The sequence below is a fragment of the Dipodomys spectabilis genome, unplaced genomic scaffold (genome assembly GCF_019054845.1).
Source record: "Dipodomys spectabilis isolate Male_0828 unplaced genomic scaffold, ASM1905484v1 ptg000335l, whole genome shotgun sequence".
Lineage (NCBI taxonomy): Eukaryota > Metazoa > Chordata > Mammalia > Rodentia > Heteromyidae > Dipodomys > Dipodomys spectabilis.
In genome coordinates this window covers 3428553-3445657 of record NW_024871012.1, presented here as the reverse complement: position 1 = coordinate 3445657, position 17105 = coordinate 3428553, and the positions used below count along the sequence as shown (strand labels likewise).

General features: G+C 41.1%; 1 protein-coding gene across 5 annotated transcripts in view; it reads right to left on the bottom strand.

Moving 5' to 3' along the window:
* The window catches only part of Tle4 (TLE family member 4, transcriptional corepressor), a 143115-nt gene that overhangs the window by 107061 nt on the left and 18949 nt on the right, over positions 1–17105 (bottom strand). For all 5 annotated transcript variants that reach the window (XM_042665572.1, XM_042665573.1, XM_042665574.1 and 2 more), the window contains exon 5: positions 2098–2160. In XM_042665572.1, coding sequence (XP_042521506.1) covers positions 2098–2160 — 63 coding nt within the window. The remainder of the gene's footprint in view (positions 1–2097; positions 2161–17105) is intronic.

Below are 17105 nucleotides of genomic sequence, written 5' to 3'. Positions count from 1 at the left end.
ACTACCATGACACATGCTGTCCTACTGGGCTTGAACACACAAGCCATGAGGGAAAACAACTTACTGGCTAAGCAGCTTCACCAACACCAAAACCTCCTTTCACTTCTGAATATAATCCACAGATGCTGTAAAAAGGCCACTGGAATAAAGCTGACCCAGTAATTACATATGGGATGTATGCCTGCCAATGACACCCAAAACATAATACCATTCTCCATGGATACCCCTAACTTTTCCATTACTACCGCGGTCACAGCTCTGGAGGGCACATTCTTCCTTCTCTCTATCTATACAAAGTAGAGCCGCTTATAGTAAGAAACACTGGTCTAAATTAGGCCAGGGGCAACCAAGCTTCTGCTTCCTAAAGAAATGCAAAATATGGCCAAGCATGGTGACTTTTATGCCTGTAAATCCAGCTCCCTGAGTTGAGGGCCCACATGGGCTAAACGCATGAGAGCTTGATGACACAATCAAAATACACGGACAAATGTGACTCCTATCTACATGCCCTGCCACCTGAGGGATGGAGCTGGCAAGAATCACCTCTGAGGCCAGCCCAGATAGGTAGTGAGGTTCCCAGCCTCATCTGAAAACCGAGGTGTGGTGGTCCTGGCTGGGCAACAGGGTTTAAGTAGGAGGAGTGAGATTCTAGCCAATCTCACAAAAAACAGAAACAAAGAGGGCGTGGGTTGACCCTGGCTCAAGCAGTAAAGAGCTTCTGGAACATGCGAGAGGCCCCGAGTTCAATTCCAAGGACTGCGGGGCAAAAAATGCAAAGGGGCCTCCAGGATACTCTTATTCATGATGCGATCTAATCCAACCACAAGCAAACCCGAAGTAAAAGCAAGTAAATGAGAATATTGATGTTGGTTTCCTGGTCACAGCTAGAGGGGGAGAAACAACTAGTTATCCAGCAGAGTATGTGTCTCGAGGAGGTTATCAAAGTATACGTGAACATGAGTGTATCCTTCCCCAGTGTACACCCAGCTAAGGATACTACATGTACTCAAGTCTAACTCTGTTCAGACAAAATAAAAAGACGGTGATAACCAATACACTTATCTTCCTACACATGGCAAGCTCAAATATGGCCTGCATGCCAACATTAGCCCAGGCTTACTGGCAGGTAGGTAGCTAAAAAAGCAGTGACAGGACACTCAGAAGAACTGAAAGGGTGCAGAGGGGGGTGGGGGAGGGAAGAGTCTCAATGCCGTCTTGGCCCCAACACAAAGCACGCTGTGTCTGTGTCTGTGACACATTGGATAATCCATTCGTTATAGTAGTTCTTCCAGGATGCAGATGTAGAGGCAATCTACCTGAGCAAATGAAGAATTCTGACATTCGGAAGCAAAAATTCTCTCTCTCACTGCCAAAAGCAAGCAAGCAAACAAAAAAGGGCAGGGAGCACCAGGCGGCCACCAAGCACTAGAAATGCCACGCCTCATCCCAATCTGCACAGATCTGTAGACAGAGCACCTGGTCTGGTGGCGAGCAAGACAAAACTAGTGGTGTGCATGGGAGGCACCAGCAAAGCACGAGGACCCCTGTCAACAAGGCCTGGTCTGGAGAAAAGGGACACTCAGAGACACAAGGCCACTCAGGTCACCTTGCATTGCTTTTTCCACAATGAATAGAAATTTTATTCTGAGACTTAATCAGGTAATAGTCAATGATTTTTCAGAAACAGCCAGCCAAAAGTTACATTCACTTGCTTACTACTTTTTGATGTATCTTCTGCCAACTATGACTGCTCAATGACAGAAATGTAAAACATGCTCTTATTTTGCTGGTAATTTTTCAAACTTCCCTATTAGATGACATTATGACAAACAGGCATAATGCTGAGCAACAGCATATCATACTTTAACAACTGAATTTTGTTTAGCGCATTAGAAATAGTCCCCTATATAAGCACACTTAAATCACATCCCACTGAATGTTAATAAGGTGTAAAAGTTGGAATGAGAACACTGTATCTTAGAAATGTAAAATACAGACACCAAGAAACTGGCAAGGCCAACATCAGTTCCACACTCTTCGCTGCAAAATCACTAAAATGGCAACTTCAAGCCCAATGCCTGAAATCAACTACCTTACCTCTTGGGACAGGAAAGGAATGACTTGTGCACAGATAGCATTCAGCCTCTTGACAATCTCTGCCTGCAGGGAAAAAAAAGAGAGAGAGAGAGAGAGGAAAGCAATAAACAGAAGAGTCAATTGATGACAGATTCTCAAAATATTAACAGGATAACTTTACAATACGCAATATTCTGGCTAGTGTTATTTTCTATGGAAGAAGAGAACAATCTCATCAAATAGGTCCGTTAAAAGGAAACCCAGATAGCAATGGCACATTAACAGCACAGTTTGGTCGCCAACACTCCTCTTTCTAAGATTAGGTTTCAAGTCTTCATCAGTACCCTTTGTCTATTCTCATGTTGTCTTTCATAACACTCTTTACGTCTTGAAGAGTTGTGATAATAAACACACAGTCTGCTCTCTATCCCAACTCTCTACTACATTTGGGGACTTTGCTTTGAAAACATCTCCTGAAAGAACAGCACCAGACCCAAAGGAGCAAGTTAATCTAGACGTGTGTGTGTGTGTGTGTGTGTGTGTGTGTGTGTGTGTGTGTGTCTGTGTGTGTGTGTGTGTGTGTGTTCTGACTATACTTGGCAGAAAGCAACATGAAGTTATCTAGAGACTAGCCTTGAGTTGAAGAGTGTAGGACAGCACCCAGGCCCAGAGTTCAAGCCCCACGACTGACCAAAAAAAAAAAAGAGTTCTCCTTCTTGGGAACATGATCTTCATTCTGTATATGTGCAAAAAAGTACCAAGTACCAACAGTGTCAGAAAACAGAATTTTGTTCTGTTTTGATGGGGAGTGCAGGTCTCACTATGTGTAGCCCTCGCTGGCCTGAAACTGAGGATCCTTTTGCCTTGGCCTCAGAAGGGTATGGATTATAGGCGAGTACTTCCCATATCCAGCCAGAAAGAAAAATATCACCACTATATTTTCCTTTTTAAAAAGGTACTCTGCCTTTTAAGTGGCATGTTACATACTTTTTGATAAGTAGACAGTTTTTAATATACATACACACATACATACACACATACAGAATATATTTGAATGATGGGACAGTAAAAAGGAGAGGTAAGAAGCGTTAAAAGATAGAAAAATGTAAAGCAATTACTATTCCTGAGGCATTCTTAAAATAAATTCCATCCAGGGTCAGTTCCTCATTTCATCTGAGGACAAGAGCATCTCTTTTTCATGCTAGCTCAATCCCAGGGTGACAGCAGCACCCTACTTACGCAATGAGGCTTCCTTCTTTCATCTGCAGCCCTTCTGACTTTGTAGGTATGCAATCTTTTAAATGCCAGCACCTTACACACTTTGCCAGCCAACAGAAAACACCAATTCAGCCCGCAGTTTCAAAACCTAAGTTTTCCACTTCAGCCTATTCTCCTAACAGGACAGGCAAAAACCCAGCGCAGATAAGCAGTGGTGAGTACGGACCCAACTGTGCTGACCTGATTTAACTTACTGCCGGGACCCCACGCAGCACTTAGCCGTCCTTGAAGAATGCTTAAACCACCATGAAAAGCTGCAGTGGGAATCACCAAACCACGCTCCACCTGGACGAACACACCACAGTGGTTATGGGGTGAAATTCCAGGGTGAGCTGAGAAAATGAGTACCATTCTGCTGAAAGTCTGTCTCAAAGGCATTTGGTTGTTCAGATGTTTGTAGGAAGAGGTGGAGGGGGAGAGAATAAAAGATAATGAGACACTTTGGGGCAAACCAAACTGATGATTCTAATGCTTAGAACCATCTGCCAAGCATATTTTCCTCATTATGTTGTTTACATAAATAAAATAGTCCCTTGCTAGGAGGGTTGAAAAATGTGTGGGCATGTAAGAAAACGGAGTTCCTTAGTTTGCCTACATAATGAAACTATTCAGGAAACTTACTCATCTGATAAAATAAAGACCAAAGAGTTATTTCGTTCCTTAATTTTGGACCTACGCTATTTTAAGTCTCAACAACTAATGAAAAAAAAGTTTAACCTTTTCTTAAAGACTGAGATACAGAGGAAACAATATTAATACCAGAAATCATCTAAGTTGATACATATACTGAATAGAACAAAAGGGTAACTCCTCAAACTTTATTTAAAGGTCTTCTTTTGTTTAAAAGACTTCTTAATTTCTCATAGTTGTCACGCCAAAGGACTTTTATAAACCGGCTAATTGGCAGGTGTGTGTGTGTGTGTGTGTGTGTGTGTGTGTGTGTGTGTGTGTGTGTGTGTGTGTGTGTGTGTGTGTGTGTGTGTGTGTGTGTGTGGCAGGTGTGTGTGTGTGTGTGTGTGTGTGTGTGTGTGTGTGTGTGTGTCAGAAAGAAAGAAAGAGAAAGAGAGGGAGATCTTGAGATTTCATAAAATTAAGCGGGTCATTCTTCACTTTGAAAGCTAAAGTTGCCTCGGAAACACTACTGCTTCCATGGTCATCTAATTTTGCCTCTTTTGTCCCAGAGGACACAGGCTTTAGGGAGACATCATTTATTTATAGGCCTTTCCACTGGGCTTCAGCTATCAGCCAATAATACTGTGGACACACACTTCTAATGGCCTGTGTTTTGAAACTGAGTCTAATCTAATGGCGTGGGGCCCAAACTCCTTTTCCAGCACAGCCATTAAAGGATGTAGGTTATTGCTGTTGTCACCATTGATATTTGTCATTGTAATGTAATTAGGGCCCTAAAATGATGCATTACAGCCCTTGGCACAGCTTCTATTAAAATCTTTTCTTCTGCTCACTGAACTGCGACCTGCTTTCTGATGAATAACAGACAGACAGCTTTAGGGTAAGGAGCAGATTCATCAAAGAAGCGCTTTTCAGCATTGGAAAAAGAAAGGGGAAAAAGGCAACATAGAAGGAACAGCAGCACTAGGGAAGGAAAAACCGCGACACACAGCTGAATTTCCTCTGACCACTTGAAATTCTGATTGCATCTGATGAATCTTGCTTAGACAATATATTCCCAGCCTTTGAATCACATGGTTAATCAGGGCTCTAATGGGCTATCCATCACCCTGTGCCAGCGCTGTAGCTTCCAATCAAATTTATAGGTGATGTGGGTCATGCATCCCTGAGCAAATACATTCACAGATAGATAGTTCATTTAAACAGAGATTCTGAAATAGTGCTGTTAGAATTACGGATGTTATAATGGCATTTGATGCTTTATGGAGGCTGTTAAAACTATTGCCTTTAGATGTCCATGATCTTCCAAAATAGCAGTAATGGCTACAATAAAAGGACAATTGTTCAGGTTGAAAAATAAACAAAAAAGATCATTCTGGCAACCCTACTTTGTCAAATACTCGACAATTTTGGACACTTTCATTATGTAGCTTTGCCGCCAGTCATCAAGATATTCATTCAAAAAGAGTGACACTTGTTTAGAAATAGTTAAGTTACACACATATTTTCACTAACTTAATATTTCTTTCTTGCTTACTAGAAACTATTGTATGCCAATAAAAAGAGACAGTAAAAAATGATAATTGTCCCTACTAAAAAAGAAACTTGGTTTTGCCAAAATCTCTTAGAAAATGGTAATAACAAAAACAAAAACAAAACAGGAAACTTTGGCTATGTGTTCAACATCTGGCAGGTGACTGTTAACAGGGTAAGTCGCAAGTGGACATGGGCAGTGGACATTAAACAACATGACCACTCAGCAATGAAACGGGCAAACCCTGAGAAGAAGCCTTCAGCCCTACGCCACGCTCTTAATACTCAAGGAACGTTGGAATATTCAGTAACTACTTTACATCATAAAAAGCGATATACACTGAAAAGAACACCACAACTCAACATATCAGAAAGTAACAAACATTAAAGCACCCAATATCACACACATACATGTTTCCTTTATAACATAAATTAGTCATTTAGGGAGAACTGAGTTAGATCTCTATTTGAATCACAGCTACATTCCCCAAAGTGGGACCTGATAATAAAAATCTAATTCTTATTTAGATTTTCTGCCTATATACTTTCCTGAAAAACTATTTTAGCAATATACTTGAGAAAAAATACAATGAATTTCTTTTAGTAATCAAAACTATATATCAAATTGTTGGGTTTTAAAAAGGTTCAAAGAAGTTTTAGCATCTTATCAAAATCTGAACAAAATTATATGTACTATTACAATGAAATAGTAGCAAAGCATTATTAGGGAACTATTTGGGAAAAAATACACTTTCAGAAAAACATTCTTGAAAAGTAACATTTTACCACTGACTTGTACTCTATATTAGTACTTTATACTAGTTTTTTCACATTTTTTCAAAGAATCAATGCACTTTAAGTATTTATCAATCACATCCCCTCAACTCTTGTATAGAAAGAGTCCTCAAATGTGATGAAAATAAATAATTGTGATTGGTCATCAATTTGTCTCAAATTCTCTTAGAAACTTCAAAACTACTGGAATTGATCATACCTAACTCAACATTTAAGTCAAAGGACAAAAATTTCTTTTCCATCTTACTAATATTCCAAATTAAACATAATGAAAACAATTCAAGTACTATAATAGCTCTAAACTGACACTGGTTTGGACAAGGGAGACCAAAGGCCGTATGTTTAAGGCATGATCACCCGCCTATGGGACTATTGGGCAATGACAGAAGCTAGGAAGTAGGGCCTAGTGGGAAAAATTTAAATCATACAGCTTGCTCTTTAAGGGGATATGGGACCTCAGCCTTTTCTCTCCCTTTTTTCCATTTCCCAAAGGTGAGAAGGTCTGCCCCACTAAATGTTCTCCACTGTGACATATTACCTTGCCAAAAGCCATGGATTGAAATTCCAAAATCTCCAACACAGTGAAAGAAAATGACTTTCTTTCTGTTTGAGGTACTAGGGTTTAAACTCAAAGACCTGTACTTGCTAGGCAGGCATTCTATCACTGAGCTTTGCCTCTAGAAAACCTTTTCTGTTTTAAGTCAGTTACCTCAGGTATTGACATCAAAATTCATTTTCAGCAAACAGATGAGAATATCTAATGGTTAAAACCAAGTTTATATGCTTAAAAAAAGAGACTAGAATAATGCTTCTCTAGTTTCTCTTAGAAACTCTTTAGATCAAATGTATCATCAGCACTACTAGAAAGAAAGTTGGTACGCTAGATAGCTAAAAATTTAGATTAGGTACATATTTTGTACAAAATACTTAATACTGTCTAATGAAAGCAATAAATAGCATTATAAGAATAAGTGTTATCTTTCAGTTTTCAAAAGACTAATCAACTACCAAGATTCTTTGGCAAAGTATTTAGACCTGTTAGAAGCTTTGCCCATTCTACTTCCTCTAATGAGAATAGCATATTGTTTTTGAGTTACTCAAGTCATATTATTGAGTAATATCCAAGCTCTAGTTATTCACCCATTTTTTATTCTTATTTCCCCCACTGTGTTTAAACAATGATTCTACTGATGGTAAAACCAAACCAACATCCACATGGTTTGTAATTTGAACTCACATTTATGTCAGATTACTGCATGTGATAAAGAACTCTGTGCAACTCATTCAACTGGATATATTCAAGTACCTCACTCTTTGTACAACAAGAAATGTGGTGCTATTGTGGGCTTGTGAAGGAGTAAGAAGGGCAATGCCCTTCCTGGAGAGAATCCTGGTGCAGCGACATTTCATAGAACTATTTCAGTGTGTTCCCACCAAAAGTAACATGGTATTTTATGGAACTTTTGTTGTTGTTGTTACAATGGTTCAAAAATAGCATCCCTTTATCTCACCATTTGGGCTTTTTAGAGGGTATTCAAGGAAAATCTTTCATAGGTACTTATTGTCCAGAACATGTAGGGGTTCTGATGACTAAGTTTAATACTGCTCAAATTCAAGAGTAATAGAATGATTTACTATTAAGTCTGAGGTTGACAATCCTGTTGCCTGGTATATAAGATTTCAAATCACTTTAGTTCTCTAAAAAAATACTGCAAGTAGTATTATCATTATATTCATCTTAGTAAGGGGCAGGAAAACAGAAAGGAAGGATGGGGGGGCGGGGGGAAGGAATGCCAGCAGGAATAGGAAAAGAAAATGACTCTGTTGTCGATTCAACGGAGTAAAGGAGAGCTAGGCAGAGAACCTGATTACACGGACCGCTTCGACACCCAGGCTGTGCAAAAGGCTTCTTCCCTCGGCACTCCGAAATTAGAAATCTGCCAAGCCCTGACAGTGACTTTCTCATTTGTTTCTTCTCTCTCTATTCATCTACAGGTTGCTTTTAAATGTGAATTTGCAATGAAGCATTTTCTTACTTATCCATAAGGAAGGGGGAAAAATAATCCAGCGACCACAGGGCACCTGTGACTCGTGCTTCTGATGCTAACCACCACTGCAAAGGTTGAGCTTCGAGGATCACAGTTTAAAGCCAGCCTGGCAAGAAGTCTGGGAGACTCTGATCTCCAATTATCCAGAAAACTGCTGGATTGGAGGTGTGGTTCATGCACGGTAGAGTGCACTCCAGAGATCACAGTCGATGGAGAACATTCATCTTCATTTTTCCCAGTATGACTAATATGATCAAAATAATACGAGCAATGCCTGAAGAGGTAAACCTTTAGATACAGGAATAAAACCAAACAGACTAATCGTTCTTAAGAAGTGCTCATCAAGGATACCTATTTACCCAGAGAAGAAACAAGCTACTTTTCCTACAAGGAAAGCCATGTGAGATATTTTTCTTTAGTTATGCTTACATTTCTTACTAACTCTCCACCTGTGGCCACATTCCTCAGCATTTCTTTTTCCTACTCCAATTTTAGCATACCCTCTAGTTGCTTCTCTCCCTCCTTCTAATTATATGAAAATGTCCACTCTTTAAAGCCATCACTGAAGAAACATCCCTCTGATTCCTTTCTTTTCCCACTGTAGGAAGTAGCCAGCTCTGATCAAAATTAAGTGCTGACTATTTCTGCTGACCCAGCTATCAATGAGCCATACACGGCAGCTTTTACTGCCAGGTTGAGACCTGGTGAGCAAGTGCATCCCAGACCCTGGCCTGGCCAGGACAGAAGGCAGAGCCTGCAAGGAGCCAAAAGTGCCTCTGAACCTCCTCTTCCCTCCACCTGGAACCTCTTCCCCACAGGACCCCAGGGCTCTTTCCCCATCCCCGGTCTACACCCAGGCCTTCACTGATTAATCCCTCTTTTACCGCTCCCGAGCCTGTCTTCCCTTCCTCGCCCAGCATATTTTGGGCATCACTGGGGTGTGTCTGGCCGGTGCTCTTCACTGCGTCACGCCCTTAGCTCTCACGTGTTTTATTTGTCAGGTGTAACCTCCTGAGTTTGGGCCCGGGGTCAGCTTGGACCACAATCCTTCATCACAAGAGCACACAACCAGAAGGTCTGGTTATTGGATGAGACAGGACCTTGCTAGCTTGTTATTTTTTCTTTTTGTGGCCCAGGCTGGCCTTGAACCATGGTCCTCCCAATATCTGCCTCCCAAACGCTAGGATTACAGGAGTGAGACACCACACTTGACCCCTATTCTTGTCTCTCTCAACAACATTTTTAATCATCTGAAATTACCTCTCCTACATGTGGTGCAAATGGTGGACTACATGAGTGCTTCTCAAATTTTAATGTGCATAACTAATCTCCTGGAGATGTTTAAATATAGACTACAGAAGGGCCTCAAAGGGTACACTTTTTGCAAATCTAAGGGGAAGGTGACATCTGACACCACTGGACCACAGCATACACCCATCCTCATGTAGAGCACCATGGTTGAGAACATGGGGCTTGATGAAGGCAGAGATCTCTCCACAGGCCTAATGGTGCTAATGGTTCCTCTATGGAAGATACTCTCCGTACAGTCCAGGTGAAACTCTGTAAATTCTTTTGCAAACATTCCCAATTGCTTGGAATTGTCAGAATACATCACCAAATCAACCGTAAAGGAGTAGCCATCTGCCCAACACTTGCATGTGTTCTGATCTGGGTTCTTTAACCTCCGAGCACACATCTTTTCTAGCTTTTTGGCTGCTCAAAAGCCCAAAAAAGAGTAACAAATAACCTCAGTGGGTAGCAAGAGGACATGCAAATTCATTCTGGACAATTCCTTACTGATGAGCAAATAACTAAAGCTCCCATTCTGATTCCTTGGCAGGAAACAAAGTTTAAAAGATGATTTTAGGAACCTCATGAAGGAGGCACAGCTCAACCTCCTTTTAAGATCATTTGTACCAGCTTACTAAGCACCTGAGTAATTGGAATTTGGTGTACATATTAAGATGGCACACCAAGAGAGCACTTTGTATTTGAAGTTCAGAGTAAATGCCTAGAATGGTATCTAGAATAAATTAATATTATAACCCAAGGACAGGCCCTCATCACGTTATAGTTATGTCTTGGCTCACAGGAAGGAGAAGAGCAGTTTCTAGTAATTCAAATACGTAAACGGATCTCAGAAATTACAGGTTTCAGGATGTAGAGAAGCAGTTCATACTTATTCACACTGTTCAAAATTGGACCATGGGGAAGTGGCGCTGTGGCTCACATGGTAGGGTGCCAGCTTTGAACTGAAGAGCTCAGGGACAGCGCCCAGGCCCAGAGTTCAAGCCCTATGACCGACCAAAAAAAAAAAAATTAAGATTGGACCATGGGATCCAGACTTGGGGGTGCATGAACACATCTGCAGTGTGAGAAGACCTTCCAAGAAAAAGCCATTTGAAGCACTACTGAAGGAAGTTCAGGAAGTTCCTCACCTTTACTTGTCCCTTTACCCCTGGGCAGGAGCTCTGACTTGGGATCCCACACACGTGTTCTGATACACAAACTGCTTCCTCACAGTCTCTGATGGTGAAGGCTGTTGTTGTTGAGGTACTTAATAATCAGGAAAGTTGATCCTAAGAGCAAATTAACTCCCAGCCTTTCTTTTAAGTAAGCCATCATTCACTGAGCTTCTTGAAAGGGTTCACAAAATTACGATGCTCAGAGGCTGGGAGAAGCTGCCTGGCATAAGCTGAGCAACTCAAACATTACAGAGATCCCCCTGTGATCAGAACATTTACAGATTATTCCTAAAGCAGGCTCTCATCTACTTTCGCTTGTTTTCTTCTTTTTTAACTCTACTAGAAATTTGAGAAAATTGGAAAGAAATTTTTAAAAATTAAACTACTCTAAGTATATACTCCCAGTATATACTGCCTATTTGTTTACAGTGTATACAACATATTTGTATAACCAAAATGCCATACTTTTTTGTATGCTTACCAATATACTACCTATTTGTAAGTATACATTTTTAGTTACTTAATGTACAGAGATCAAAATCTGAGGACACTCAAGTCCCTTATATAACACAGCAAGGCATTTATATAAAACCTACACCTACCTTCCCACACATTACAATATTGAATAGAAGGCAAATGTAATGTAAATAGGTGTTGTATACTCTAGTGTTTAAGAAACGATGACAAGGAATAAGTATCTGTACATATTTACAGCAGAATCACCTCTTTTCCCCGAATGGATTCAACTGAGGGTTTGCTGAATACACAGAGATAAAACACACTGATATGAAAGGTCACATTTGTACCTCAAGTTTTTAGTTTTTTTTTTGTTCTGTTTTGTTTTTTGTCAGTTGCAGGGCTTGAACTCTGGGCTTGAGCACTGTCCCTGAGCTCTACAGCTCAAGGCAAGTGCTCTACCGCTTGAGCCACAGCTCTATTTCCAGTTTCCTAGTGGTTTATTGGAGATAAGACTTTATTGGAGATGGACTTTCTGCCGGGGCTGGCTTTGAACCGTGATCCTCAGATCTCAGCCTCCTCAGTAGCTAGGATTACAGGCGTGAGCCACCAGCGCCCGGCATTTGGTTTTTTAATGAAATTATAAGGGCAGTTCAAGATGTACCTTTAAAAAAGCCATGCATGCATTGCTACCTTTATTTCTATTCCCAAAACATTTATTAGTTTCCTAGTATCTCTTGGGATTCTTGAAGGGTGCTGAATGGAGACACGGATAAAATGAGCAAGATGACCACTGCTGTCGACAATGAAGCTCACCTCACAGGGCCAGGAAGATAGAAGCACATATCCAAGTACATGAAGAACTCAGAGGTGAAGAAACAACAAAAACTCACTAGGAGATCACAGAGAGAGCACTAAGGTCAGGGGGCTGGCTCTGGACGGGATAAGATAATCAAGGGAGGACAAAGGTTGAAATGTGGATGACCACATCTCCCAAAGCATGTTCCAGACCACATTTTGTAGATGTTCGTTACCAACTATGGAAGTAAAGAGATCTCTGATTGTATGGCCTTGCTCTACGCAGAAGTAAACCACTCTCTTTCCTGAGGGAAAACCTGAAGCCTTTCACTTGAGAGCAGCTATAAATCTGTGTAAAGAAACACATAAAAAGCAATAGAACTTGAACTTCCTCGACCTTTTCTGGAACCTTCTCTCCTCAAGGCTCTTTGAGGAGAGAATATTCTGGGTGAAGCGGCTGGTAAGTGATTTCTAGTCTTACAAGAGGGCTTTTCACAGGCCTCCCCGTCGACCCATTCAATCCAAATCTCCATGCTCAGCACCCACACTCACTATCCAGTGTAAGCTTCCAGTGATCCCAACTGAAAACCTTAAGCCAGCGCACAAGATGCACACAACTGAAGGAAAAAACAAAACAAAAAACTAAGAGAAGAAGGGGACCCCCAGGACCAGATTATAGAACGTTCTGATGGCCACACGAAGCAGCAGCAAGACTCTCACAAAGACAACCCCCCAAGAAACAAGGAAAATCCCAAACAGGTCACGACACTTCAGTGCATTTCTGCCCTCCTCCCACTTCTTGGTAAGTATTATATTTGAAAGAAGAGATCTACAGAACATGCAACAAAGGGAAAGATGGAGAATCAAAGATAATTTTGGAATAAGCACAAGATAAATTCCCAAAGAATCCAAGATTTAAGAAACAAGATGGTTTTAGGTACTGGTTCCTACTCAAAGCTTAGAGCTTTGGTACAAGGTATAATGGATGCAGAATTACCTTGAATCCTTGAAGTGTGTATGTCCTATAAGGGAAAAAACTAAACTGGAATAAACACAGTAACCGACACCAAATGTTTAACTACCTTGGATGGCATACGTAAGAGCCCTAGAAATCAAAGCCCCAAAGTAGAAGAATTCCCTTTTGTGAACATATTCCCAATTTTTTTTTTTTTTGGTCAGTTGTGGGGCTTGAACTCTGGGCCTGGGCGCTGTCCCTCAGCTCTTCAGCTCAAGGCAAGTGCTCTGCCACTTGAGCCACAGTGTCACTTCTGGTTTTCTGGTGGTTAATTGGAGTTAAGAGTCTCATGGACTTTACTGCCTGGGCTGGCTTTGAACTGTGATCCTCAGATCTCAGCCTCCTGAGTAGCTAGGATGACAGGCGTGAGCCACCAGTGCTGAGCTATATCCACAATGTTTAATAATTGCCTACTGCTCCATCAGGTTCTGTGCCACAATCCCAGATGGCAGAGGAACAGAGAGGGTTTATAGAGCCCATAACTTACTAAATGAGACTAACAGTGACAAGCAAGGTATATTTAAATTATTAACACAGGACTCTTCACCGTGAATAAATGATGGGTGGCGGGAGTCTGAAAGGCAAAGAGAGGAATCAGGAAGCAGACAGCACGCTAAAAAATTTAGCTGGATGTACCATCAGAGGACAGTTACCAGAACAGGAAACAGGAATGGGGGCAGCGACAGCACAAAAGGAGGCTGCAATGAAAGCACCATAAAAGTCAACCTCCAAGGTAGGCCAGTTAGGACCAGATTACCGCACTGCAGGCAGTGAGAGCCATTGTGAATATGGCATGAAGGGGACTGGGTCCTGAGTTCCATCTTAACATCCATGGAGAGTGTATGTGTGGTATGCCCGGGCCTTCACTTCATGCTCACAGCAACTTTAAGAAGATCAATCGTGTCCCCATTGCACAGTTACAGCCAACTAAGAGTAAAGTGTTAAAGAAGTAACCAGGATCCATCAGAAAGATAGCGAGAGGTGAACGTCTGTGAGAGGAACAGGACTGGCGGGGTGTGGCTAACACATTACAGGGAAGGGAGACAACCACTGCTCCCCCTTTGGGTTTGACTTGAGAAAGCAGAAGGGAGAGGCTGGCATTTCCTCAGATGGACTCACTGGCCCTCGGGCAGACGTGTGGGAAAGCTCATCATCGGGGAACTGCGGAGGTGAACACCAGAGGGAAATGACAGGATAGATTCAGAGACAAGGTCAGGATGGTTTTTTTGTTTTATGTTTCTTTTAAATAGGAGGGAGGGGTAAGAATCATCTACTTAACAGAGTGAATGAGGTTACCTAATAAAAACCAGGCAGACGAAGAAGATGGAGACATGCTGGAAATACTGGTAAGATTCTCAAGGGTCAAGAAGACCCTAAGAAATCGAATGCGATTCCCCAACATACAAAGGAATAGGCTATGGGACAAAAGACAGCTAAGAGGTAACATAACCCACACATAAGGCTCTAGAAGGCTCAATTGTCACCAGGATGACTGTCAGAAAAGGACACCAAGCAGCATGTGTGGCTGCACAGATTTGGACTTGATTAACTGCATGTAAGACTGGATCCATCGTGCATTCAAATAGGCAAGTCACAGGCTTATGTCAGCGTTTATTTGTAGTAACAGTTATGGGAAAGCATGGGAAGAATTCAGACTCAAGTGACAAAACGTGAAAAATACACCAGCTATTATGAATGATGCAACTATAGAGTCTCAAAAGGCACAGTGGCTTTCTAATTACTAACCTAGCTGAACCACAATTTGAAGCAAGCCTCAAATGGGCCCAAACTCCACTCTACAACCATGAAATAGGAACAACAGCTGCCCATATGATGGCAGGAGCATGGATAAAGTCCCTTAAAGTAAGTTAGTGCTGTCTGAGGACAGACTGGAGATTAGATAGCATTACAAATTGCGTGGATGTATTTTGAGATATTGATTCCAGCTTAGGGCTCTTTCTATCTCTCAATTAAGAGAGCATCCCTCACTAATTTATACTCTACAGGGGAAGGGCTGCAGGGCTCAAGAGGCTGAGGGGAGTGGGAGGGCAGACTCAATGGGACAGTAACACAGACAGTGCTTGCTCACTGATTGGCAAGGAGTGAGGTCAGGCCATAAAATTTACTGTTTCTTCACTTTCAGGCACTGTGACCCAGAAAAGACAGTCTGGCTACTGGCAAAGGACCGGTCTTGCTCTCTTTACTATGTAGGATTTGTAGGAATATGCTTTTTCCACTGTGTAGACTATAAAAGATGAACAGCTAAATGTCTTTGTAAGTACTTCAAAGTACTTAACAGAATTTGTGAGTTTTACATTAACCAAAGCACAACCTAAACTATATAGCTCATATAGTTTATAAGTTATATAGCTTCCAACCTCTGATTCTGTCAACTGCCTTCACTGTGCTACACACCTGCAATGTCTTGAACATGATCCTACCTTTAATCTCAATGCTTTCTCATGTTACACATCATTTCATGAGCTACAATCTCAGTCTCTTTGTAGGCCTTGAAATAAAGGCTTCAATCTCACTTGGTTTGCTTTCTCACAGCCGGCACTTTACCACTTGAGCCATGCCTCCAGCCTGGCTTTGTCTGGTAAATCAGAGATAGAATCTCTGCAGGGGCTGATTCTGAACCAAGATTTTCCAACTCACACCGAAGTAGCTTGGATAACAAACCTGACTCAAAGGCATCTGGCTCCAGTCTATTCCAAGTTTATAAAAATCTCTACTGATAAAGTTTTCTAAAGTACTATTATAAGAAAATTGTCTACCAGGGAAGTGACTCATGCCTCTTATCCTAGCTACTCAGGAGGCTAAGATCTGAGGGTGGCAGTTCAAAGCCAGCCTAGGCAGGAAAGTCTGCAAGACTCTTATCTCCAATTAACCACCAAAAAAATAGAAATGGTGCAGTGGCTCAAGTGGTAGAGCGCTCGCCTTAAGCTAATGAGCTCTGGGACAGTGCACAGTTCCAGAGTTCAAGCCCCACGACCAACAAAAAGTAAAAATAACTGCTTGCCCTCAAACTGTTACCAAACAGAAAGAAGAAAAAGGGTTTATGCCTAGATTTTTTTTTTTAATCTACTACTTAATTTGCTTAGGTAGGTTTTTCTTGCTTTGTGTTTTAAAGATAAGGCATGCTAAAGTTACATTCACATAAGTTCCCAATTACTTTGTCTTTTACATAGTTGACAGAGCTGTACCAACCCATGACCACACTCTAAGCCCAACACTGGTCAAAGCAATACCCTAAATTTCAAATCGTTTTCTATTGGCTTAAAATTTACAGTACCTGATTGATTATGTTCCTTCAATGCAACAAAATTCTCCAGAACAGGCCTAGTAACTGGAGAATTCCTTAATCCCCTCCCTGGCTTCTTTATAGATGCTAAATAATTATAAACTACTTATGAAATAAAGTGAGTGAAAGATTAAACTAGTACCTCAGGTGCTCTTCCCACTAAATCATGCTTCCTTCTAGTCTGAAGTTATGCTACTACAAACAAAAATAAAGGACTGAGAATTATAACTAGTATTTTTTTTTTAACCAAATGATAGGGTTGGAAACAAACTTTACAGCTTAACTGTGCTTGAGTTTCTTCCACAACAAAATCTACTTCCAAATGAAGATTTTGCTTTAACTTGTGTTTAGGAAACTTTCAAGAGTGAATGTGCTCAAATGCCAGTTCACACTAAATGCAGCCAGTGCTAAGTCAACATGGGCAGGGTACCTGTATGTATGTTTGAAAGGGGTCTCCATGAGCAAAGCAGAAAAAGGAAAATACCACTCTCCTCTCTGTAATACAGTTTTACAACCCAGCAAACCACTACCTAAAGCAAGGTACAGTCATTCCTCTGTAATCCTCAGGAATTGGTGCTAAGGTTCTTGGACATACCAAAATTACCAAGTGTTCAGGTCTCTTCCATAACATACCATTTTATATACAACTATAGTGTACATAAAATCACCTCTAGATTACTTATAGCATGTAACACAGTAGAAAT